This window comes from Oncorhynchus masou, chromosome 29, assembly GCF_036934945.1.
Source record: "Oncorhynchus masou masou isolate Uvic2021 chromosome 29, UVic_Omas_1.1, whole genome shotgun sequence".
NCBI classification, from domain to species: Eukaryota; Metazoa; Chordata; class Actinopteri; order Salmoniformes; family Salmonidae; genus Oncorhynchus; species Oncorhynchus masou.
This window is the reverse complement of record NC_088240.1, coordinates 4,486,360-4,511,052: the sequence shown is the minus strand read 5'-3', so window position 1 is coordinate 4,511,052 and position 24,693 is coordinate 4,486,360. Positions and strand designations below refer to the sequence as shown.

General features: G+C 45.5%; 1 protein-coding gene across 1 annotated transcript in view; it reads right to left on the bottom strand.

Annotated features, from left to right (window-relative positions):
- Positions 1-24,693, bottom strand: part of fhip1b (FHF complex subunit HOOK interacting protein 1B) — a 68,331-nt gene that overhangs the window by 39,837 nt on the left and 3,801 nt on the right. The window contains 3 exon segments of the mRNA XM_064943829.1: positions 7,955-8,043; positions 8,046-8,455; positions 23,176-23,358. Coding sequence (XP_064799901.1) covers positions 7,955-8,043; positions 8,046-8,082 — 126 coding nt within the window. The 5' untranslated portion in view covers positions 8,083-8,455; positions 23,176-23,358.

The window sequence follows — 24,693 nt, the reverse complement described above, 5'->3', positions numbered from 1 at the left end:
GACTGACTGACTGAGCCACCATAATACCCAGAATACCCATGTCCTGTCCAGACTGACTGAGCTACCATAATACCCAGAGTACCCATGTCCTGTCCAGACTGACTGAGCTACCATAATACCCAGAGTACCCATGTCCTGTCCAGACTGACTGAACTACCATAATACCCAGAATACCCATGTCCTGTCCAGACTGACTGAGCCACCATAATACCCAGAATACCCATGTCCTGTCCAGACTGACTGAGCTACCATAGTACCCAGAGTACCCATGTCCTGTCTAGACTGACTGACTGAGCTACCATAATACCCAGAGTACCCATGTCCTGTCCAGACTGACTGAGCTACCATAATACCCAGAGTACCCATGTCCTGTCCAGACTGACTGAGCCACCATAATACCAAGAATACCCATGTCCTGTCCAGACTGACTGAGCTACCATAATACCCAGAGTACCCATGTCCTGTCCAGACTGACTGAGCCACCATAATACCCAGAGTACCCATGTCCTGTCCAGACTGACTGAGCTACCATAATACCCAGAGTACCCATGTCCTGTCCAGACTGATTGAGCTACCATAATACCCAGAGTACCCATGTCCTGTCCAGACTGACTGAGCTACCATAATACCCAGAGTACCCATGTCCTGTCCAGACTGACTGAGCCACCATAATACCCAGAATACCCATGTCCTGTCCAGACTGACTGAGCCACCATAATACCCAGAATACCCATGTCCTGTCCAGACTGACTGAGCTACCATAATACCCAGAGTACCCATGTCCTGTCCAGACTGACTGAACTACCATAATACCCAGAATACCCATGTCCTGTCCAGACTGACTGAGCCACCATAATACCCAGAATACCCATGTCCTGTCCAGACTGACTGAGCTACCATAATACCCAGAATACCCATGTCCTGTCCAGAAACAACCTTGGAATAAAAAAAACTAGGACTAATAAGGGGCTCGTGTCGTTTCTGGACAGGATCCCACAACCCTTTGAGTGTTTGCTGGACCAACAACCACACACACACACACACACACACGTAGCTGGGGTACATTCATTAAAAGAGTAAAAAATGAGACATATACATATCTACTATTAACACACTGGCTTCATTCCAGCTAGTTAGATGTGGAAATTGACTGACTGTAGCATATCTTTAGTCTTTTTTTTTAAATATTAATTATTTAACGAGGCAAGTCAGTTAAAGAACAATGGTGGTTGGAGCGTTGGACTAGTAATCGGAAGGTTGCAAGTTCAAACCCCCGAGCTGACAAGGTACAAATCTGTCGTTCTGCCCCCTGAACAAGCAAGTTAACCCACTGTTCCTCGGCCGTCATTGTAAATAAGAATTTGTTCTTAACTGACTTGCCTAGTTAAATAAAGGTAAACGCATCATTCGTACCAAGGCTGGTATCATAGACTACAATTTGACTGTGGTACAAACTGGGCACGTAAAATAGCCTACTAAAACTGAGGGAATTTTCTTCATTTTCTTTCCTTGGGTTGAGCAGCACCCTGTGCTGTGGAGAAACAGCAGTGCCTGGATCCTGCGCCAACAACAAAAACACCAGATAGGCCAAGCAAACGCCCCAGAACTGACATGAACTAAACTCATATTGATGTTTTGAAGCTGGAGAGAGAGAAAAATCTACTGCAGATTGGAGGTCCTGAATTTACAAAAAGAGCTACTGTGAATTCACAAACAGAAACTCCTTCAGAGAAATAAATGCCCACTGTGTACAGAACACTGATCTTTTGAATTATTTAAACAATTATTTATTAAAACATTTATTAAAACAATCCTTTCCCAAGCAATTGGGGGGGCCCCCTTCTACAGTCCCCCTCGGGGGGGCCCCCTTCTACAGTCCCCCTCGGGGGGGCCCCCTTCTACAGTCCCCCTCGGGGGGGCCCCCTTCTACAGTCCCCCTCGGGGGCCCTCTTCTACAGTCCCCCGGGGGGGCCCTCTTCTACAGTCCCCCTCGGGGGGGCCCTCTTCTACAGTCCCCCTCGGGGGGGCCCCCTTCTACAGTCCCCCTCGGGGGGGCCCTCTTCTACAGTCCCCCTCGGGGGGGCCCTCTTCTACAGTCCCCCTCGGGGGGGCCCTCTTCTACAGTCCCCTCGGGGGGGCCCTCTTCTACAGTCCCCTCGGATGGGCCCTCTTCTACAGTCCCCTCGGATGGGCCCTCTTCTACAGTCCCCTCGGGGAGGCCCTCTTCTACAGTCCCCCCCTCCCCCTCATTTGATTTTGCAATCGCGTACATTATTTTGGGATGCGTGTCAATGAACTGGTTTCACACCCTAACATACGGCGATACGAACCGTTACAATGAACTGGTTTCACACCCTAACATACGGCGATACGAACCGTTACAATGAACTGGTTTCACACCCTAACATACGGCGATACGAACCGTTACAATGAACTGGTTTCACACCCTAACGGGGGCGATACGAACCGTTACAATGAACTGGTTTCACACCCTAACATACGGCGATACGAACCCTACGATGAACTGGTTTCACACCCTAACATACGGCGATCCGAACCTTCGATGAACTGGTTTCACACCCTAACATACGGGATCCGAACCGTTACGATGAACTGGTTTCACACCCTAACATACGGGAACGGCCGTTACGATGAACTGGTTTCACACCATAACATACGGCGATACGAACCGTTACGATGAACTGGTTTCACACCCTAACATACGCGCGATTTTGGGAACCGTTACAATGAACTGGTTTCACACCATAACATACGGCGATATGAACCGTTACAATGAACTGGTTTCACACCCTAACATACGGCGATACGAACCGTTACAATGAACTGGTTTCACACCCTAACATACGGCGATACGAACCGTTACAATGAACTGGTTTCACACCCTAACATACGGCGATACGAACAGTTACAATGAACTGGTTTCACACCCTAACATACGGCGATACGAACCGTTACAATGAACTGGTTTCACACCCTAACATACGGCGATACGAACCGTTACAATGAACTGGTTTCACACCATAACATACGGCGATATGAACCGTTACAATGAACTGGTTTCACACCCTAACATATGGCGATACGAACCGTTACAATGAACTGGTTTCACACCCTAACATACGGCGATACGAACCGTTACGATGAACTGGTTTCACACCATAACATATGGCGATACGAACCATTACGATGAACTGGTTTCACACCATAACATATGGCGATACGAACCGTTACGAGGTTACAATGAACTTCGAGATCATCAGCATACAAATAAGAAGACACACAGCAATATAATATATATAATATATAATAATATCCAAACATTATACAGGATCAAATTCAAAGCGTAATTCAACTGTTAAATGCTAATGTACGATTGTTAGTCATGATGTCAAATATGTATGGAAAGTTGGTGTTTTATGTTACACGATTTTTGACAAATCTGTGAAGACTAAGCACGAGAGAGGGTGTATAGGTTTTGATTCAATATATTGAATGTATCTATGTTCCCCTTTTATATATCTTAATGTAATCACATGAAAAAAAATGGGGGAAAAAAGCTAATTATTATCAATGACCTTATTTATAACAGCTACAAATAGTTGTCCACAACAAGAAATGCTCACTGATCCCCTAGTTTATAGAAATACCCTGATACGCAGTCATTTGAGAGAGAGAAAACGAGCTGGAGTGGGAGAGAGAGAGAGAACGAGCTGGAGAGAGAGAGAGAACGAGCTGGAGAGAGAGAGAGAGAACGAGCTGGAGAGAGAGAGAGAGAACGAGCTGGAGTGGGAGAGAGAGAGAGAACGAGCTGGAGTGGGAGAGAGAGAGAGAACGAGCTGGAGAGAGAGAGAGAGAACGAGCTGGAGAGAGAGAGAGAGAACGAGCTGGAGAGAGAGAGAGAGAACGAGCTGGAGTGGGAGAGAGAGAGAGAGCGAGAGAACGAGCTGGAGTGGGAGAGAGAGAGAGCGAGAACGAGCTGGAGAGAGAGAGAGAGAACGAGCTGGAGAGAGAGAGAGAGAACGAGCTGGAGAGAGAGAGAGAACGAGCTGGAGAGAGAGAGAGAACGAGCTGGAGTGGGAGAGAGAGAGAGAGAGCGAGAGAACGAGCTGGAGTGGGAGAGAGAGAGAGAGAGCGAGAGAACGAGCTGGAGTGGGAGAGAGAGAGAGAACGAGCTGAGAGAGAGAGAGAGAGAGAACGAGCTGGAGAGAGAGAGAGAGAGAGAGAGAGAGAGAGAGAGAGAGAACGAGCTGGAGTGGGAGAGAGAGAGAGAACGAGCTGGAGTGGGAGAGAGAGAACGAGCTGGAGTGGGAGAGAGAGAGAGAACGAGCTGGAGAGAGAGAGAGAGAGAGAACGAGCTGGAGAGAGAGAGAGAGAGAACGAGCTGGAGTGGGAGAGAGAGAGAGCGAGAGAGAACGAGCTGGAGTGGGAGAGAGAGAGAGCGAGAGAGAACGAGCTGGAGTGGGAGAGAGAGAGAGCGAGAGAGAACGAGCTAGAGTGGGGGGAGAGAGCGAGAACGAGCTAGAGTGGGGGGAGAGGCGGAACGAGCTAGAGTGGGGGAGAGAGCGAGAACGAGCTAGAGTGGGGGGAGAGCGAGAACGAGCTAGAGTGGGGGGAGAGAGCGAGAACGAGCTAGAGTGGGGGAGAGAGCGAGAACGAGCTAGAGTGGGGGAGAGCGAGAACGAGCTAGAGTGGGGGAGAGAGCGAGAACGAGCTAGAGTGGGGGAGAGAGCGAGAACGAGCTAGAGTGGGGGGAGAGAGCGAGAACGAGCTAGAGTGGGGGAGAGAGCGAGAACGAGCTAGAGTGGGGGAGAGAGCGAGAACGAGCTAGAGTGGGGGAGAGAGCGAGAACGAGCTAGAGTGGGGGGAAGAGCGAGAACGAGCTAGAGTGGGGGGAGAGCGAGAACGAGCTAGAGTGGGGGGAGAGAGCGAGAACGAGCTAGAGTGGGGGAGAGAGCGAGAACGAGCTAGAGTGGGGGGAGAGAGCGAGAACGAGCTAGAGTGGGGGAGAGAGCGAGAACGAGCTAGAGTGGGGGAGAGAGCGAGAACGAGCTAGAGTGGGGGAGAGAGCGAGAACGAGCTAGAGTGGGGGGAGAGCGAGAACGAGCTAGAGTGGGGGAGAGAGCGAGAACGAGCTAGAGTGGGGGAGAGAGCGAGAACGAGCTAGAGTGGGGGGAGGCGAGAACGAGCTAGAGTGGGGGGAGAGAGTGGGGGAGAGAGCGAGAACGAGCTAGAGTGGGGGGAGAGAGCGAGAACGAGCTAGAGTGGGGGGAGAGAGCGAGAACGAGCTAGAGTGGGGGGAGAGAGCGAGAACGAGCTAGAGTGGGGAGAGAGCGAGAACGAGCTAGAGTGGGGGAGAGAGCGAGAACGAGCTAGAGTGGGGGAGAGAGCGAGAACGAGCTAGAGTGGGGGGAGAGAGCGAGAACGGGCTAGAGTGGGGAGAGAGCGAGAACGAGCTAGAGTGGGGAGAGAGCGAGAACGAGCTAGAGTGGGGGAGAGAGCGAGAACGAGCTAGAGTGGGGGGAGAGAGCGAGAACGAGCTAGAGTGGGGGGGAGAGCGAGAACGAGCTAGAGTGGGGGAGAGAGCGAGAACGAGCTAGAGTGGGGGGAGAGAGCGAGAACGAGCTAGAGTGGGGGGAGAGAGCGAGAACGAGCTAGAGTGGGGGGAGAGAGCGAGAACGAGCTAGAGTGGGGGGAGAGAGCGAGAACGAGCTAGAGTGGGGGAGAGAGCGAGAACGAGCTAGAGTGGGGGAGAGAGCGAGAACGAGCGAGAACGAGAGTGGGGGAGAGAGCGAGAACGAGCTAGAGTGGGGGAGAGCGAGAACGGCTAGAGTGGGGAGGGGAGAACGAGCTAGAGTGGGGAGAGAGCGAGAACGAGCTAGAGTGGGGAGAGAGAACGAGCTAGAGTGGGGAGAGAGAGAACGAGCTAGAGAGAGAGAAGAGCAAGAGGGAGAGAGAGAGAACGAGCTAGAGGGGGAGAGAGAGAGAACGAGCTAGAGGGAGAGAGGGGAGAGTGGGGGAGAGCGAGAACGAGCTAGAGTGGGGGGAGAGAGAGAGAACGAGCTAGAGGGGGAGAGAGAGAGAACGAGCAAGAGGGGGAGAGAGAGAGAACGAGCTAGAGGGGGAGAGAGAGAGAACGAGCTAGAGGGGGAGAGAGAGAGAACGAGCTAGAGGGGGAGAGAGAGAGAACGAGCTAGAGGGGGAGAGTCAGCTGCAGCAGTATTGAGTCATGTACAGGCTGCAGCATTGTGATGGAAGAGCTTTTTAATACTGCCTGCAGAGTTTAACAGTGTATGTATTGGGGCTGGGAATTGCCAGGGACCTCACGATACTCACGATTAGGCTTTTGGTGGTGGTCATAAAATTGTGTCAGCTGTTTATTGTCATGTAAAAGACTGCCGGTCTCACGGTAATTGACCGTTGATTAACAAACACAGTTAGCATCTCAAGGCCTTCATGCATAGCCGACAAGCTGCTAAATACGTGATTTTGGAACGTCAACATTAATTAAAAAAAATATATATTTTTTTTAAGAAGTCTAATAAATCAATGTAATATAAATCCATTATTTATTTTAGGCAGGTTGAATAAAACAGAGAAAATGGCTTTCAGGAGAACAGAACATTGGTCTATCCTCCATTCCGTAGGCTGGTTCATTTAGCTTTACAAGTACCATGCTATGATTTTATAGAAAGAACATAATTGAACTAATAAAATAGAAAGAAAAGTACATTATGGCGTGAGGGCGCATATGAAGTGGTTATGTTGAGCGTAAAAGTGATCATTTGAAACAGGTCCTTTTTGGTAGATTTAAGATTTGGCTGAGATACAGTTCGGAAGGAAATCAGTCAATTGAAATAAATTCATTAGGCCCTAATCTATGGATTTCACATAACTGGGAATACAGATGTGAATCTGTTGGTCACAGATACAATACCTTAAAAAAAAAAAAAAAAAAAAGTAGGAGCGTGGATCAGAAAAACCAGTCAGTATCTGGTGTGACCACCATTTGTCTCATGCAGAGCATCTCCTTCGCAACTCTATGTTGATCAGGCAGAGAGAACAGTCTATGACTTGGGTCTCTTCAGTCTGACAATATTCTGGGCCTTCCTCTGACACCGCCTCGTGTTTACAGTGGGGAGAACAAGTATTTGATACACTGTCGATTTTGCAGGTTCTCCTACTTACAAAGCACGTAGAGGTCTGTAATTATTATCATAGGTACACTTCAACTGTGTCCAAGACCGAATCTAAAAACAAACAACGTGATTTTCTGGATTTATGATTTTTAAGTAATTAATTTGCATTTTATTGCATGACATGAGTATTAAACTCATTGAGCTGATCCTGGGGGAGAACTGCAAACTGTTCATCAGGTCCTGGACCTCTCTGGTCAGGTCGTCCGTTCTTTTATTAGTTGACTACACCAGTAATTGAACACAACACTTGAAGCTATTTTCTTGTTGTAACAACTGCTTGACCAACTCCTTTGAAAGAGACACACCTCAAGTCCTCATCAACACCTCCCACCGGCTTTGGTCTTTGTCATGGCAGCAACGCAGGCTACGCGGTTACTCCTCACAGTTTCAGACAGTCGTAGGGAAGCTAGAAAATGCAACAAACAGCAGTGATCTAGATAGTTCCGTCCCAGCCACAAGGTCTAACCGTGTCGCGGGCTGTGTTCAAGCCCTCAAGGAAACCCTGCTAGCTTGATAGGCAGCTAATAGCGGCAGCGAGGCGAGCTGCTACGCCAAGGATTCCTGGACAGATAGCAGCGGTCCCAGCAACACATGCCAACCGTGGCACGCGATCCAAATGCAAAAAAGGAAATGCTAGCCAGTAACTTTTTCAGACTTTCCAAAATTACCAAAAACAACAAACAGAGTACTCCCTTGTTCCGAGATCAACCGTGAGTGAGTGTGAGAGAGTTTCTCACCTGTCTCCAGTGGTTCTCGAACACCATGAGGCAGGTCTCTGGGTCAGCAGTACAGGGACTGGAAGGGGCTACGTTCCTACTGGACCTGCCCCCGGACCCCGGGGGGTCAGCCGGCTTAGCCAGCTCATCCTGACCTCCAGAGGGATCAGGGGTCAGAGGTCAATGTTCAGGGTTCAGACAGGAGCAGGAGAGAGGTGCTGGCACATGGACAACAAGGTAGGAGAGAAGGAAGAGATTGAGAGAGGGAAGAGGAGGGAAGGTGAGGGAAAGAGGAGAGGAGAGGGAAGGGAAGGAGGGGGCAGTAGAGGGGACCAGGAGAGAGTCCAGACAGAGTCGGATGAGAAAAAAGAGGTAGATTCTGTTGTGGTCGCCGGGGTGAGGATGTCTCTCGCCGTCAGTGTTACCGCAACGTAACGGAGTAGCAGTGGGCTATCCCTGAAGACCCCCGTCATCCAGTCTGCAGCTGACACCACTCCATTCCCAGGCAGAGGACCCACGGCACTGGAGGAAAACAAACACAACACTGAGGTTAGAGAGTTAGGGTTGTATTATAAACTGGGTGGTTCCAGCCCTGAATGCTGATTGGCTGACAGCCGTGGTATATCAGACCGTATTTAGGTGAGGTGTTGGCTTGCCAGAATATAACACTTAAAAAATTACAAACTCTAGGAGCAGATGCAATCATTTAATAACCTAATATCCAACGTTTGGACAGACAAGCTGTCCTCATCAGACTGTATACCACGGGTATGATAAAATATGTATTTTTACTGCTCTAATTACGCTGGTAACCAGTTTATAATAGCAATAAGGCACCTCGGGTGTTGGTGATATATGGCCAATATACCACGGCTAAGGGCTGAATCCAGGCACTCCGCGTTGCGTCGTGCTTGACAGCCCTTAACAGGGGTATATTGGCCTTAAACACCACATGTCCTCTGCCCTTATTGCTTAAAATATATAATGTTTTTATACAGAGGGTAGGGTTGTAATATATTTGAGAAAGGCCATTTATTGTCCCCAAATCATCTGCCAAAAAAATAAAATAATTATAGGCCATGGTAGCATGCACGATGGGCAACTCCCAAATCAACCACCCCAGCTGGCCGCTCACTTGAATACATCATGTCAATTCCACAAAAGGACATTATACATTATTATATATTATACAGTTGACTTCGGAAGTTTTACATACCAAGTACAAGTAAATATTCACTGTCTTAGGTCAGTTAGGATCACCACTTTATTTTAAAAGTAAAACATTAGAATAATAGTAGAGAGAATGATTTTATTTTGGCTTTTATTTATTTTCATCACATTCCCAGTGGGTCAGAAGTTTACACACACTCAATTAGTATTTGGTAGCATTGCCTTTAAATTGTTTAAATTGGGTCAAGTGTTTCAGGTAACCTTCCACAAACTTCCCACAATAATTTGGGTGAATTTTGGCCCATTCCTCCTGACAGAGCTGGTGTAACTGAGTCAGGTTTGTAGGCCTCCTTGCTCGCACATGCTTTTTCAGTTCTACCCACAAATGTTCTATAGGATTGAGGACAGGGCTTTGTGATGGCCACTCCAATACCTTGACTTTGTTGTCCTTAAGCCATTTTGCCAAAACTTTGGAAGTATGCTTGGGGTCATTGTCCATTTGGAAGAACCATTTGCGACCAAGCTTCAACTTCCTGACTGATGTCTTGAGATGTTGCTTCAATATATCCACATAATTTTCCTGCCTCATGATGCCATTTATTTTGTGAAGTGCACTAGTCCCTCCTGCAGCAAAGCACCCCCACAACATGATGCTGCCACCCCCATGCTTCACGGTTGGGATGATATTCTTCGGCTTGCAAGCCTCCCCCTTTTTCCTTTTTACTCCATTCATAACGATGGTCATTATGGCCAAACAGGTCTATTTTTGTTTCATCAGACCAACGGACATTTCTCCAAAAAGTACAATCTTTGTCCCCATGTGCAGTTGCAAACCGTAGTCTGGCTTTTTTATGCCGGTATTGGAGCAGTGGCTTCATCCTTGCTGAGCGGCCTTTATGTCAATATAGGACTTGTTTTACTGTGGAAATAGATACTTTTGTACCGGTTTCCTCCAGCATCTTCACAAGGTCCTTTGCTGTTGTTCTGGGATTGATTTGCACTTTTCACACCAAAGTACGTTCATCTCTAGGAGACAGACCGCTTCTCCTTCCTGAGCGGTATGACGGCTGCGTGGTCCCATGGTGTTTATACTTGCGTACTATTGTTTGTACAGATGAACGTGGTACCTTCAGGCATTTGAAAATTGCTCCCAAGGATGAACCAGACTTGTGGAAGCCTAAAATTGTATTTCTGAGGTCTTGGATGATTTCTTTTGATTTTCCCATGTTGTCAGGCAAAGAGGCACTGAGTTTGAAGGTAGGCCTTGAAATACATCTGCAGGTTCCCTCCAATGGACTCAAATGATGAAAATTAGTCTATCAGAAGCTTCTCAAGCCACAATATAATTTTGTGGAATTTTCCAAGCTGTTTAAAAGGCACAGTCAACTTAGTGTATGTAAAATTCTGACCCACTGGAATTGTGATATGGTGAATTATAAGTGAAAAAAATCTGTCTGTAAACAATTGTTGGAAAAATTACTTGTGTCATTTACAAAGTAGATGTCCTAACAGACTTGCCAAAACAGTTAGTTTGTTAACCTCACTAGGGTAGGGGGCAGCATCGGAATTTTGGATGAATGAGGTGCCCAAATTAAACTGCCTGCTACTCAGGCCCAGAAGCTAGGATATGCATGTAATTGGTAGATTTGGATAGAAAACACTCTAAATGTTCAAAAACTGTTTAAATAATGTCTGTGAGTATAACAGAATTGGCAGGCGAACACCTGAGGAAAATCCTTCCAGGAAGTGCTATTATTTTGAAATGCCTGTTTTTCCATTGAAAGCCATACAAAGACTTATGCTGCAGTTCACGATCCCTATGGCTTCCACTACATGTGGCCAGTCTTTAGACATTGTTTCAGCCTTTTACTCTGAAAAATGAGAGAGAAACACCACTTTCAATGAGAGGACATTGGAAATTTCCAGACATGAGTCCTGCGCGTGACCGGGACCGTGCCTTTCCCGTTTTCACTTTCCAATGACGAAGCTATTGTCCGGTTGAAATATGATCGATTATTTATGACAACCTGAGGATTGATTATAAACATTGTTTGACATGTTTCTACCAAATTTTATGATACTTTTTGGATTCTTCGTCTGTCTGTTGTGACCGCGCTATGTTCTAATGGATTACTGAACAAAACTGAGGTTTTTGAATATAAAGAGGGACATTATCGAACAAAACGAACATTTATTGTGTAACATGGAGTCTTGGAAGTGCAATCATATGAAGATCATCAAAGGTAAGTGATACATTTTATCACTATTTCTGACTTTTGCGCTATTCTCAGATAATCGCATGGTATGCTTTCGCTGTAAAAGTATTTTTGAAATCTGACACCGTGGTTGGATTAACAACATTAAACCAATGTATAACACTTGTAAAGTGGGGCAAAAAAAGTATTCAGTCAGCCACCAATTGTGCAAGTTCTCCCACTTAAAAAGATGAGGCCTGTAATTTTCATCATTAGGTACACTTCAACTATAACAGACAAAATTAGAGAGAAAAAATCCAGAAAATCACATTGTAGGATTTTATGAATTTATTTGAAAATTATGGTGGAAAATAAGTATTTATGTAGATGTGGTGACTAATATATACATATCGATATATCTATATCTATATCTGGTGGTGACTAATATATATATATATATCTATCTATCTATCACCATAATTTGCAAATATATTCATTAAAAATCCTATCCACCCAGTAAGACCAGCAGGCTAATGTTCCTATCCACCCAGTAAGACCAGCAGGCTAATGTTCCTATCCACCCAGTAAGACCAGCAGGCTAATGTTCCTATCCACCCAGTAAGACCAGCAGGCTAATGTTCCTATCCACCCAGTAAGACCAGCAGGCTAATGTTCCTATCCACCCAGTAAGACCAGCAGGCTAATGTTCCTATCCACCCAGTAAGACCAGGACTCTTGTCTATTTTTATTGGTATGTAACAGTTATGGAAGTTGTATTGTCAACTTGTTTGGTTATTTAAAAATGCCACTTTAAAACGTGTACATGACACCAACAAACTGTCCCCATGGAGACAAAGTCAGTACAGTAAAGACAGCAGGAGAGTGGGAAAACATGAGAGCTGAAGCATGTGAGAGGGAGAGCAAGAGAAGGAGAGAATGAACGTGAAAGAGTAGAGGAGAGAAAGAGCGTGGGAGGATGAGTCACCACTTAGGAGCATAATATCTAAATTAACCTCGGGTTGGAACCAAAATTATTTCCCAATAGCTTTGTTCTGAACAGAACCATTAAAAAAAAATGTTTTTAACAAGTGTAGTGTGGGGTACGATATGTGACTGAAACTTTGCAGGTGAGGAGAACTCTGGGTAATAAGGCGCTGGGCATCTTGTTGTTATGACGTGCATGACTTAAATTTGCTAAATTATACCTACGGAGGAGTAGCTTCTATAGAGGAACTTTGAATGTCTTTTAACTTCAGAGAGTTGGCTTAACTAACGTTGGACCAGAACTAGCCCTTGGCCATGACTCAGTTCCATTGCATTACACATGATGTCGCCTCGAGTTTGAGAGAGCTAGACCTGAGCTAGCTAACGGGCTAGCTAGCTAGCTAACAAGAAAGCTTGTGTGTGTGCAGAGTGGCACCAGAAATAAAGTAAACAATCCAATGTGAAGCGTGATAACTGTAGTATCCTTAACTAGCATTGAAAAAGTTCAGAACTGGTCTCTAATGAAACCACTCCCTAATTTCTGAATCAGTCCTGTAAAGGTAGTAGCTACAGTAGACTCTGCACGCCTGGGGGGAGGGGCTACAGTAGACTAGGCACACCTAGGGGGGGGAGGCTACAGTAGACTCTTTGCTTAGGGGGGAGGGGCAGGTAGCCTACACAAACAACGATTTTCAGCTGACAGGCAGAGACTGGAATAAGTTTGAGTGACAGTGAGGGCAGTGAGTGACAGTGAGTGACAGTGAGAGCAGTGAGTGACAGTGGTGACAGTGAGTGACAGTGGTGACAGTGAGGGCAGTGAGTGACAGTGAGGGCAGTGAGTGACAGTGAGGGCTTTGCATTGGCGCTTTGTAGCATTTTTCTTTTGTGGGACTGAGAAAAAAAAATGCCCAGAACGTAAAAAGAACGTTATCAATCGGTTCAAAAGCTTTTAAAATAACAGTTACGTTCCAATGTTGTTCTTTGTGACAGAGTACCAACAGGCAGCTCACCATGACGATTTTACGATAGCATCGTCTGATGACAATGATTGACAGGATCTGACAATTAAATGTTGATGATTGTACAGTCGTCATCAATAAAACTGTGAAGGACCTTGACGTTACCCTGGACCCTGAGCTCTCTTTTGACGAACACATGACGGACAGCCCCCCCCATCTTCGTAACAGCGCAAAACATCTGAAACTTTGTCCAGAAATGACGCAGAAAAGAATCTATGCTTTTGTCACTTATAGATTAGACTACTGCAATGCTCAACTCTCCGGCTTGATCTCTGGCTTCCTCAAGTCATTTGTGTGTCTTAATTATTTGATCAAACCGTGTGCTTAAAAGCATCAGACAAACTCAGTACATATAGTTATTTTTATTAAAACAGATGGGGTGTGCCTACACATAGAAAAATACATGTTTTAAAATATAGGCTACATTACCACCACCCCTAATCTGATAGTGGTTGTGGGGTGGGAGATGTCCAGTCTCCCTTATGGATCTAATCTGATAGTGGGGTGGGAGATGTCCAGTCTCCCTTATGGATCTAATCTGATAGTGGGGTGGTAGATGTCTAGCCTCCCGTATGGCTCTCATCTGATAGTGGGGTGGTAGATGCCAAGTCTCCCTTATGGATCTAATCTGATAGTGGTAGTGGGGTGGTAGATGTCTAGCCTCCCTTATGGCTCTAATCTGATAGTGGGGTGGTAGATGCCAAGTCTCCCTTGTGGCTCTAATCTGATAGTAGTAGTGGGGTGGTAGATGTCTAGCCCACTTATGGCTAAAATCTGATAGTGGGGTGGGAGATGTCCAGTCTCCCTTATGGCTCTAATCTGATAGTGGGGTGGTAGATGTCAAGCCTCCCTTCTGGCTCTAATCTGATAGTGGGGTGGTAGATGCCAAGTCTCCCTTATGGATCTAATCTGATAGTGGGGTGGTAGATGCCAAGTCTCCCTTCTGGCTCTAATCTGATAGTGGGGTGGTAGATGCCAAGTCTCCCTTATGGCTCTAATCTGATAGTGGGGTGGTATATGCCAAGTCTCCCTTATGGCTCTAATCTGATAGTGGGGTGGTATATGCTAAGTCTCCCTTATGGCTCTAATCTGATAGTGGGGTGGTAGATGCCAAGTCTCCCTTATGGATCTAATCTGATAGTGGCGTGGTAGATGCCAAGTCTCCCTTCTGGCTCTAATCTGATAGTGGGGTGGTAGATGCCAAGTCTCCCTTCTGGCTCTAATCTGATAGTGGGGTGGTAGATGCCAAGTCTCCCTTATGGATCTAATCTGATAGTGGGGTGGTAGATGCCAAGTCTCCCTTCTGGCTCTAATCTGATAGTGGGGTGGTAGATGCCAAGTCTCCCTTATGGCTCTAATCTGATAGTGGGGTGGTAGATGCCAAGTCTCCCTTATGGCTCTAATCTGATAGTGGGGTGGTAGATGCCAAGTCTCCCTTCTGGCTCTAATCTGATAGTGGGGTGGTAGATGCCAAGTCTCCCTCATGGCCATTTAGTTGATTGCTTGATGGACTGTTGATCGACCAAGATTTTTTTTTTAATTGAGCAGTCTAAAATATACACCTATTTTTATTGGCACATGAGACACTGGTCAGATTCACGGCTGTCTCAGTGGACTAAACCATTGTGGAGGATGCGGGGATGGCAAACCTATAATTGTGATTAACCACATGATACAGTGGCTTGTGAAAGTATATATCCCCCTTGGCATTTTTCCTATTTTGCTGCTTTTCAACCTGGAATTAAATCTGATTTGAGGGGTTTGTTTCATTTGATTTACACAACATGCCTACCACTTTGAAGATGCAAAATATTTATTTATATTGTGGAACAAACAGGAAATAAAGACAAAAACAGAAAACTTGAACGTGCATAACTATTCACCCCCCCCCCAAAAGTCAATCATTACTAGAGCCACCTAATGCAGCAATTACAGCTGCAAATCTCTTGGGATATGTGTCTATAAGCTTGGCACATCTAGCCACTGGGATTGTTGTCCATCCTTCAAGGCAAAACTGCTCCAGCTCCTTCAAATTGGATGGGTTCCGCTGGTGTACAGCAATCTTCAAGTCAAACCACAGATTCTCAATCGGACTAAGCCATTCCAAGACATATAAATGTTTCCACTTAAACCACTCAAGTGTTGCTTTAGCAGTATGATTAGGATCATTGTCCTGCTGGAAGGTGAACCTCCGTCCCAGTCTCAAATCTCTGGAAGACTGAAACAGGTTTCCCTCATGAATTTCCCTGTATTTAGCGCCATCCATCATTCCTTCAACTTCCCAGTCACTGCCGATGAAAAACATCCCCACAGCATGCTGCCACCACCATGATTCACTGTGGGGATGGTGTTCTCAGTGTGATGAGAGGTGTTGGGTTTGCGACAGACATAGCATTTTTCTTGATAGCCAAAAAGCTACATTTTAGTCTCATCTGACCAGAGGACCTTCTTCAAAATGTTTGGGGAGTCTCCCACATGCGTTTTGGCGAACACCAACCGTCTTTGCTTATTTTTTTATTTAAACAATGGCTCTTTTCTGGCCACTCTTCCATAAAGCCCAGCTCTGTGGAATGTACGGCTTAAAGTGGTCCTATGGAGAGATACTCTAATCTCCGCTGTGAAGCTTTGATGCTCCTTCAGGGTTATCTTTGGTTTCTTTGTTGCCTCTGATTAATGCCCTCCTTGCCTGGTTTGTGAGTTTTGGTGGGCGGCCCTCTCCTGGTAGGTTTGTTGTGGTGCCATATTCTTTTCATTTTATAATAATGGATTTAAATGGTGCTCTGTGGGATATTCAAAGTTTCAGATATTTTTTTTTCATAAACCAATCCTGATCTTTACTTCTCCACAACTTTGTCCCTGACCTGTTTGGAGAGCTCCTTGGTCTTCATGGTGCTGCTTGCAAAGGAGGTGACTACATAAACACACCATTTTTCCGTTTACATTTTTTTTTAAACAAGTTATTTTTTTCATTTCACTTTGGACTATTTGTGTATATCCATGACATGAAATCCAAATAAGTTACAGGTTGTAATGCACAAAATAGGAAAAACACCAAAGAGGTTGAATACTTTTGCAAGGCACTGTAATGATTTAGATACGAAGACATTATAAATTAAACAAAATGTGCATATAAAAGCATAACTAGCACGCAGATCGGTACAAATAGTTAAATAAATTGGCACTCTAAATGGAGAAGTTGGTGTGGTCTATTTGGTGCGTAACAGTAGGATATGAAGACCAGCAGTAGCGGGAGGAAGATCTCTTGCTCCCACGAGTCATTTGTGTGTCTTAATTTTTTTATTTCAGCTTTATTTAACCAGTCTCTGCTAGGTAAAGCCGCACCTTATCTCAGCTTACTGGTCACTATAGCAACACCCACCCGTAGCACGCGGTCCAGCAGGTATATCTCACTGGTCACCCCCAAAGCAAATTCCTCCTTTAGCCGCCTTTCCTTCCAGTTCTCCGCTGCCAATGACTGGAACGAACTGCAAAAATAAAATTAAAATAAAAATATATTAAAAAATAAAAATCACTGAAGCTGGCAACACTTATCTCCTTCACTAGGTTTAAGCACCAGCTGTCAGAGCAGCTCACAGATCACTGCACCTGTACATAGCCCATCCAACTACCTCATCCCCATACTGTATTTATTTATTTATCTACCTATCTTGCTCCTTTGCACCCCAGTATCTCTACTTGCACATTCTTCTTCTGCACATCAATCACTCCAGTGTTTAATTGATATATTGTATTTACTTCTTACCTCATTTGCACAAACGGTATATCAACTTTTTTTTCTACTGTATCATTGACTATGTTTGTTTATTCCATGTGTAACTCTGTGTTGTTGGTGTCAAAGTGCTTTGCTTCATCTTGGCCAGGTCGCAGTTGTAAATGAGAACTTGTTCTCAACTGGTCTACCTGGTTAAATAAAGGTGAAATAAAAAAAATAATCATTATTGGAATTGAAAATTCTAGCCCAGATGATCACACCACGCTCAGAGTTCCTTAGGTCACTCGTTCTGCCCATTCTAACATTCAATCAAACAGTAACTGAATGCCTCGATGCCCGTCTGCCTGCTTTATATATTTTTATTTCCCCTTTATTTAACCAGGGAGGCCAGTTAAGAACAAGTTCTCATTTACAACTGCAACCTGGCCAAGATAAAGCAGAGCGTCAAAAACAAACTCATGGAATAAACAAACGTACAGTCAATAACACAATAGAAAAATCTATATACAGCGTGTGCAAATTAAGTAATGAGGTACAGTCAGGTGACTCACTGTGTATATGAATGGTGTGTATAGACAGTATCTGAATAGAAAAGGTGTGTACATTAGGTAGTCATTATAGGATGAGCCATGACTAGATTACAGGATGGCGAACCAAATGACTATCGCCTCCAGCACTCACCAGCAATACTATACTAATACTAAATAATAATCATAATAATAATACTATATATTAAAGTGCGTTTTTCCACTCGTCATTCACTCCGTCAACACTTCATATTACAGAAAGGAAATTAGCGATAGCACGGCATATCACGATAGGACACCGTTTGACCCCGCCCCAAACCTAGACGACAGCAACGTGTGTCCCCCCCCCCCCACACATTCCGAGGCAACAAGCTTTCCATGGGCCTTGTGATTTATCACAGCATGTTCAGCTGCATATCAATCCCTTTCATGTATGTCACGGCACATTACGTCAGCCAGCTCTGTCCTTCAGGCACAAAAACAAGGTTACAACACTACTGACGTGGAAAATTACTGATTTCAGACAACCTGGAATCAGAACATAGAATAACATGTAACATAGAATAACATTAACCTTCCTCATCCACAATTTAAAAACAGGATTTCTTCTCGAACTTTGTTTATCATGTCAAAAAAAAAAAAAAGAAAAAGACAGACCACAAAGCAAAAGTATTAGTAGGACACAAGGCATCTCTTACATAACTTCTGAAATGGTCAGTCAAAGAGCTAACAGCAGACAGACTCAAACAACAAAAACAGAGCTGGTAAATCCTCCCTGCCCCATCCGGTCCTGCCTTTCCCCCAAAAAAACTTCCCTGGGACATCCTGTGACCGTTTCCTTCCAAGAGGCCGCCTGAGATGGGGCCCGGCCTGGTCCGAAGTTCCAATGGCATCATCTGTCGCCGGGTGGGTCCTTTCAAAGGAGCTCTGACTGAACCACCCCCCCCCCCCACACACACACACACAACCACTGTTTGTCTAACTACATGAAGCTGTTAAAGGAGCTCTGACTGAACCCAGCAATCATCACCACCCCCCCCCCCCCACACACACACACACACACACAACCACTGTTTGTCTAACTACATGAAGCTGTTAAAGGAGCTCTGACTGAACCCAGCAATCATCACCACCACCCCCCCCCCCCCCCCCACACACACACACAACCACTGTTTGTCTAACTACATGAAGCTGTTAAAGGAGCTCTGACTGAACCCAGCAATCATCACCAACCCCCCTCCATACACACAGTTTGTCGAACTACATGAAGCTGTTAAAATGTCCGTTTGTATCCCTGCTAAGAGGAGGAAGACAAAGTAGAGGGAGAGAACAGCTTGAGAGAGAGAGAGAGAGGCAGCAGTTTCCTCCTGCTGCCTTTCCAGCTCTGTTCCCGGGCCCAGACGAACAGAAAATGGAGTGGTGGTACCACTCCCCTCAGAATGAGATAGGCAGGATAACAAAACCTGAGCGTAGCACCCCGTATTAATCGGCATAGCGTTACCAACAGCGTTTAAAAATATATATATTACCTTCAACAAGTGTTATCTTGTGATCAAGCCATCAATGGATTTGTGATTATTGGTGTCATAAAAATGTTAGCTCATGTTAGCAATTAGCACATTTGACATTTCAGTGGAAATACTACTATCAGCTTTTTTGATAAGCAGTTTACCCAACAACAAAAAAAGTCACGTATTATCGACAGAGTTATTGGCCATCTTACTATTTTGATCAATTACAAGATATATTTGTTTAAAAAAATTTAAAAAATACAACCTCATATCCGAAGTGTTTACTAGATAGTTGGCTAGCCTTCAAGTTAAAAAAACAAATTACTTGCCCGAAATCCGTTATCTGTATTTCAGAGGAAAAAAAATTGTATATTAAATGACGTGTGGTCTGTCGTGCAGTCTAATTTTACAATATACAGTGTCCCACAAAATGTGAATATATTTTTTTTTTTATTTTATTTTTATTTTTTACTTTCAAAACCTAACTTACATAAATACCATATCGGTGGTCAGCTCGCTGGAAGGGTGTCTTTAGTTATTTTCCATTTAAATGTTGAGCTCGAGGTGATTCATTCCACTAACCGCTAGAGTGTCCGAAGTTGGGGGAAAAAAATTGGCGAGTACACTGTCCAAGAAAAGTTTAAATTCCCTATACTGCTCTCCTAAAACCTATTAGGCTACAGTTCAGAGGCATTTGAGATGCTCCGACCTACTGTGAAAAGACCAATATTTATTTGCCCATCTAAGACACACATAGAAATCCAAAAGGCCGTACCTACCTGCCTGGCACTACGTTTCCATACCCCTCTACAACACACAAACACGGAAGCAGTGAGCCATAAAAAGTTCTGTTTGCAGTGACCTTTGAGCCACAGCACCGTGTCGCGTGAGGCCCTCGTGTGTAGAGGGCAGGGTTGGGGTCAATTCGAGTCCAAGTCAGCTAAACTTTTCACATAGCTTCTCCTTTTCAGTTTATGGAGAAGTCATTGGGGGAAGAAAAAAAAAAAAAAAAAAAAAAAAAAAAAAAAAATCGATGCAATGTTTTAAATTATTAAATTTGATTATAAGTTTACTTCCTGAATTGACTGCCTTCAATTTGATTTGACCCCTCCCCCTGTTTCTAATGGGCTGTACGTGGTGCAGTGAGTCAGGTGAGGTGACCTTAATAACCTCCATCCTAACAGAGAACAGCAGCACGGGCCTTCGGCTCAGACAGAGGAAGAGTAGAGAAGGACATTCCTTTCAGCAGGAGAGAGAACATTAGAACATCTTGGCCACGTTCTGTTATAATCTCCTGCTGGTCATCTATGAACATTTGAACATCTTGGCCACGTTCTGTTATAATCTCCTGCTGGTCATCTATGAACATTAGAACATCTTGGCCACGTTCTGTTATAATCTCCTGCTGGTCATTTATGAACATTTGAACATCTTGGCCATGTTCTGTTATAATCTCCACCACGGCACAGCCAGAAGAGGACTGGCCACCCCTCAGCCTGGTTCCTCTCTAGGTTTCTTCCTAGGTTTTGACCTTTCTAGGGAGTTTTTCCTAGCCAACGTGCTTCTACACCTGCATTGCTTGCTGTTTGGGGGTTTTATGCTGGGTTTCTGTACAGCACTTTGAGATATCAGCTGATGTAAGAAGGGCTATATAAATACATTTGATTCAATAGAGATGGGCACGGTCAATTGAAAATCTGGATACCCGAACAGACGTCTATATTCAAACATTTGTTAGAGTATCCGTAGTTATATTATATCCTTGTAACAAACTTTAGAAAGAAATATTTATGTACGGGGCGGTCTTGACGGCGCATCGTTTGCGGTTGAGCAATGTAAATGTAGCCGACGGATGAACAAAGAAATTGTTTTATTTTCAAGCTCATGGGCTATGAGCTATGAGCTACATGAAAAGTCAATTTACTATTATAGCTTGTAACATTCCGCCCTCCGGTCAGCCCTGACAATAATATGCTAGCAATAAGCCTACAGGCTCACACCAACGGAGGGTCCACAAGACACGGCACAGATCAACGCAAAAAAATAAAATAAAAAAAATAAATCACCAGAAAGGGCCTCCCGAGTGGCACAGCAGTCTAAGGCACTGCCTCACTACAGACCCGGGTTTGATCCCAGGCGGTGTCGCAGCCTGACGCGACTGGGAGACCCATAAGGCAGCACACAATTGGCCCAATTGGCCCAGCGTCGTCTGGGTTAGGGGAGGGTTTGGCCGGCCCGGATGTTCTTGTCCCATCGCGCTCTAGTAACTCTGGCAGACATATCAGTCTGGCAGACATATCAGTGTGGATGACGGATCACCACCTCAAGCTGAACCTCGGCAAGACGGAGCTGCTCTTCCTCCCGGGGAAGGACTGCCCGTTCCATGACCTCGCCATCACGGTTGACAACTCCATTGTGTCCTCCTCCCAGAGCGCTAAGAACCTTGGCGTGATCCTGGACAACACCCTGTCGTTCTCAACCAACATCATGGCGGTGGCCCGTTCCTGTAGGTTCATGCTCTACAACATCCGCAGAGTACGACCCTGCCTCACACAGGAAGCGGCGCAGGTCCTAATCCAGGCACTTGTCATCTCCCGTCTGGATTACTGCAACTCGCTGTTGGCTGGGCTCCCTGCCTGTGCCATTAAACCCCTACAACTCATCCAGAACGCCGCAGCCCGTCTGGTGTTCAACCTTCCCAAGTTCTCTCACGTCACCCCGCTCCTCCGCTCTCTCCACTGGCTTCCAGTTGAAGCTCGCATCCGCTACAAGACCATGGTGCTTGCCTACGGAGCTGTGAAACGGCACCGCAGTACCTCCAGGCTCTGATCAGGCCCTACACCCAAGCAAGGGCACTGCGTTCATCCACCTCTGGCCTGCTCGCCTCCCTACCATTGAGGAAGTACAGTTCCCGCTCAGCCCAGTCAAAACTGTTCGCTGCTCTGGCCCCCAATGGTGGAACAAACTCCCTCACGACGCCAGGACAGCGGAGTCAATCACCACCTTCCGGAGACACCTGAAACCCCACCTCTTCAAGGAATACCTAGGATAGGATAAGTAATCCTTCTCCCCCCCCCCCCCCTTAATGACTTAGATGCACTATTGTACAGTGGCTGTTCCACTGGATGTCAGAAGGTGAATTCACCAATTTGTAAGTCGCTCTGGATAAGAGCGTCTGCTAAATGACTTAAATGTAAATGTAAATGTAACTCCTTGTGGTGGGCCCGGGCACGCTGACTTCGGATGTATGGTGTTTCCTACGACACATTAGGTGCAGCTGGGTTCCAGGTTAAGCGAGCAGTGTGTCAAGAAGCAGCGCGGCTTAGCAGGGTCAGGTTTCGGAGAGTGCAACTCCGTAGGGGAGTTGCAGCGATGGGACAAGAAATAAGAGAAAAGCGGTGATGTACATTTTAATTTTAGTTTAAAAAAATATATATTTCAATTAATAAAAAAACATTTTTTTTTTACTTTGACTATTTAGATAGTCACAGAACAAGATCTTTATCTTTCCTGCTAAGACAGGCCACATTTAACAGCAATTAACTTATTCGGGCTAGGGGGCAGTAGTCGGAAGTTTGGATGAATGAAGTGCCCAAAGTAAACTGTCTGTAACTCAGGCCCAGAAGCTAGGATATGCATATAAAAATGGGTGGTATTGGATAGAAAACACTCTAAAGTTTCCAAAACTGATAAAATAATGTCAGAGTATAACAGAACTCATATGTCAGGCAAAAACCCGAGGACAACCCATCCATATTTTTTTTTTACCCCCACAGCTCACCACTGATTACAATGGCTGGAAATGGGAATATAAAAAGGAAAACCTCCCAGATTGCAGTTTCTACAGCTTCCACTACATGTCAGTCTTTGGAAAGAGTTCCAGGCTTGTTTTTTGAAAGAAAAACTACAAATTGAAGCTCATTTAAGTGGCTACCATTTTTGGCTGTAGTGTTTGTGGCGCGTTCTGGTGAGGGCGCGCACATCGTTAGTCACTACGATTCCTTGCGGTTTTGTTTGCTTACATCACGTGTACACACACAGAGAGAGACAGAGAGAGAGAGAGAGATCCTGTAAAAAAATAAAATAAATAAAAAACATCTTACCTGAACACTTGCTCAGCGTCTGTCTGGTCTAAACCTCCATGTTGGCTCTCGTCCTCAGAGGGAAGAGGGACTTCTGGCTCATGGCCCTAGCTGGCTGCTTCAGTCCAACACCAGCTTCTAAGGTAAGTCACCAGCCAGCAGCAATCAGATTAGCCTTCCTTAGCCCCAACTGCTACCCCGGGACTGAATATTGAAACACAGAGAGACAGACAGAGAGACAGAGTTTGGTTATAGGCTGTGGTAAACCATTGTATTATACTAAACTACAGGTCTGGTCTGGTGAAGACAGACAGACAGTAGTGACAGTGAAGGTGTACTGTTACAGCACTGTCTCCGAATGCTGGGCTACGACAAGCAGTGTTCGGTTTCACCCCACTGGTGCGCCGTCCTCCGGGAGCCCCAGCCATTACTCACCAGTCTAAACAACCACTATAGGCCCCGGTTGAAGTAGACCGAGAGGAATGTAAACGCAAGACAAGAGGTCAGAAGTCTTCCAGTTTATCGACTGTAGGCTGGAGTAGAACAGAATAAAATCAAATGTATTTATAAAGCCCTTCGTACATCAGCTGACGTCTCAAAGTGCTGTACAGAAACCCAGCCTAAAACCCCAAACAGCAAGCAATGCAGGTGTAGAAGCACGGTGGCTAGGTAAAACTCCCTAGAAAGGCCAAAACCCAGGAAGAAACCGAAAGAGGAACCAGGCTATGTGGGGTGGCCAGTCCTCTTCTGGCTGTGCCGGGTGGAGATTATAACAGAACATGGCCAAGATGTTCAAATGTTCATAAATGACCAGCACGGTCAAATAATAATAATAATCACAGTAGTTGTCGAGGTTGCAACAAGTCAGCACCTCAGGAGTAAATAGCTGATCATTAAGCGTATCTTTACCACTCCTGCTGTCTGTAGAGAGATTTGAAAACAGCAGGTCTGGGACAAGGTAGCACGTCCGGTGAACAGGTCAGGGTTCCATAGCCGCAGGTAGAACAGTTGAAACTGGAGCAGCAGCACGGCCAGGTGGACTGGGGACTGGAATCCTCCTCGTGTTCTGTATTGTTAACGTGTGTTTACGGAGCGCAGGACAAACCGCTAAAACCACAGCTCAGGTCAAGTCAGAGACAACGTGGGAGTGCTTCTTCAGGATGGCAGAGGGTACTGTAGCATCTCTCATCAACAACACGGGGACATGAGAACAAGTGAGGAAGTGCACAAATGTCCCAGTGTTGTCCTGGTTAGGGGAAGGGTTTTGGCCGGCCGGCATTTGTCCCATTGAGATCTAGCAACTCCTTGTGGCGGGCTGGGCTCAATGCACGATGACTTCAGTTGCCAGCTGTATGGTGTTTCCAACAAGACATTGGTGCGGCTGGCTTCCCGGGTTCAACGAGCAGTGTGGCTTGGAAGCGTCATGTTTCGGAGTACGCCTCTCCCGAGTCCGTACGGGAGCTGCAGTGATGGGACAAGACTGTAACTACCAATTGGATATCATGAAATTGGAGAGAAAAAGGGGGTGAAAAGTACCAT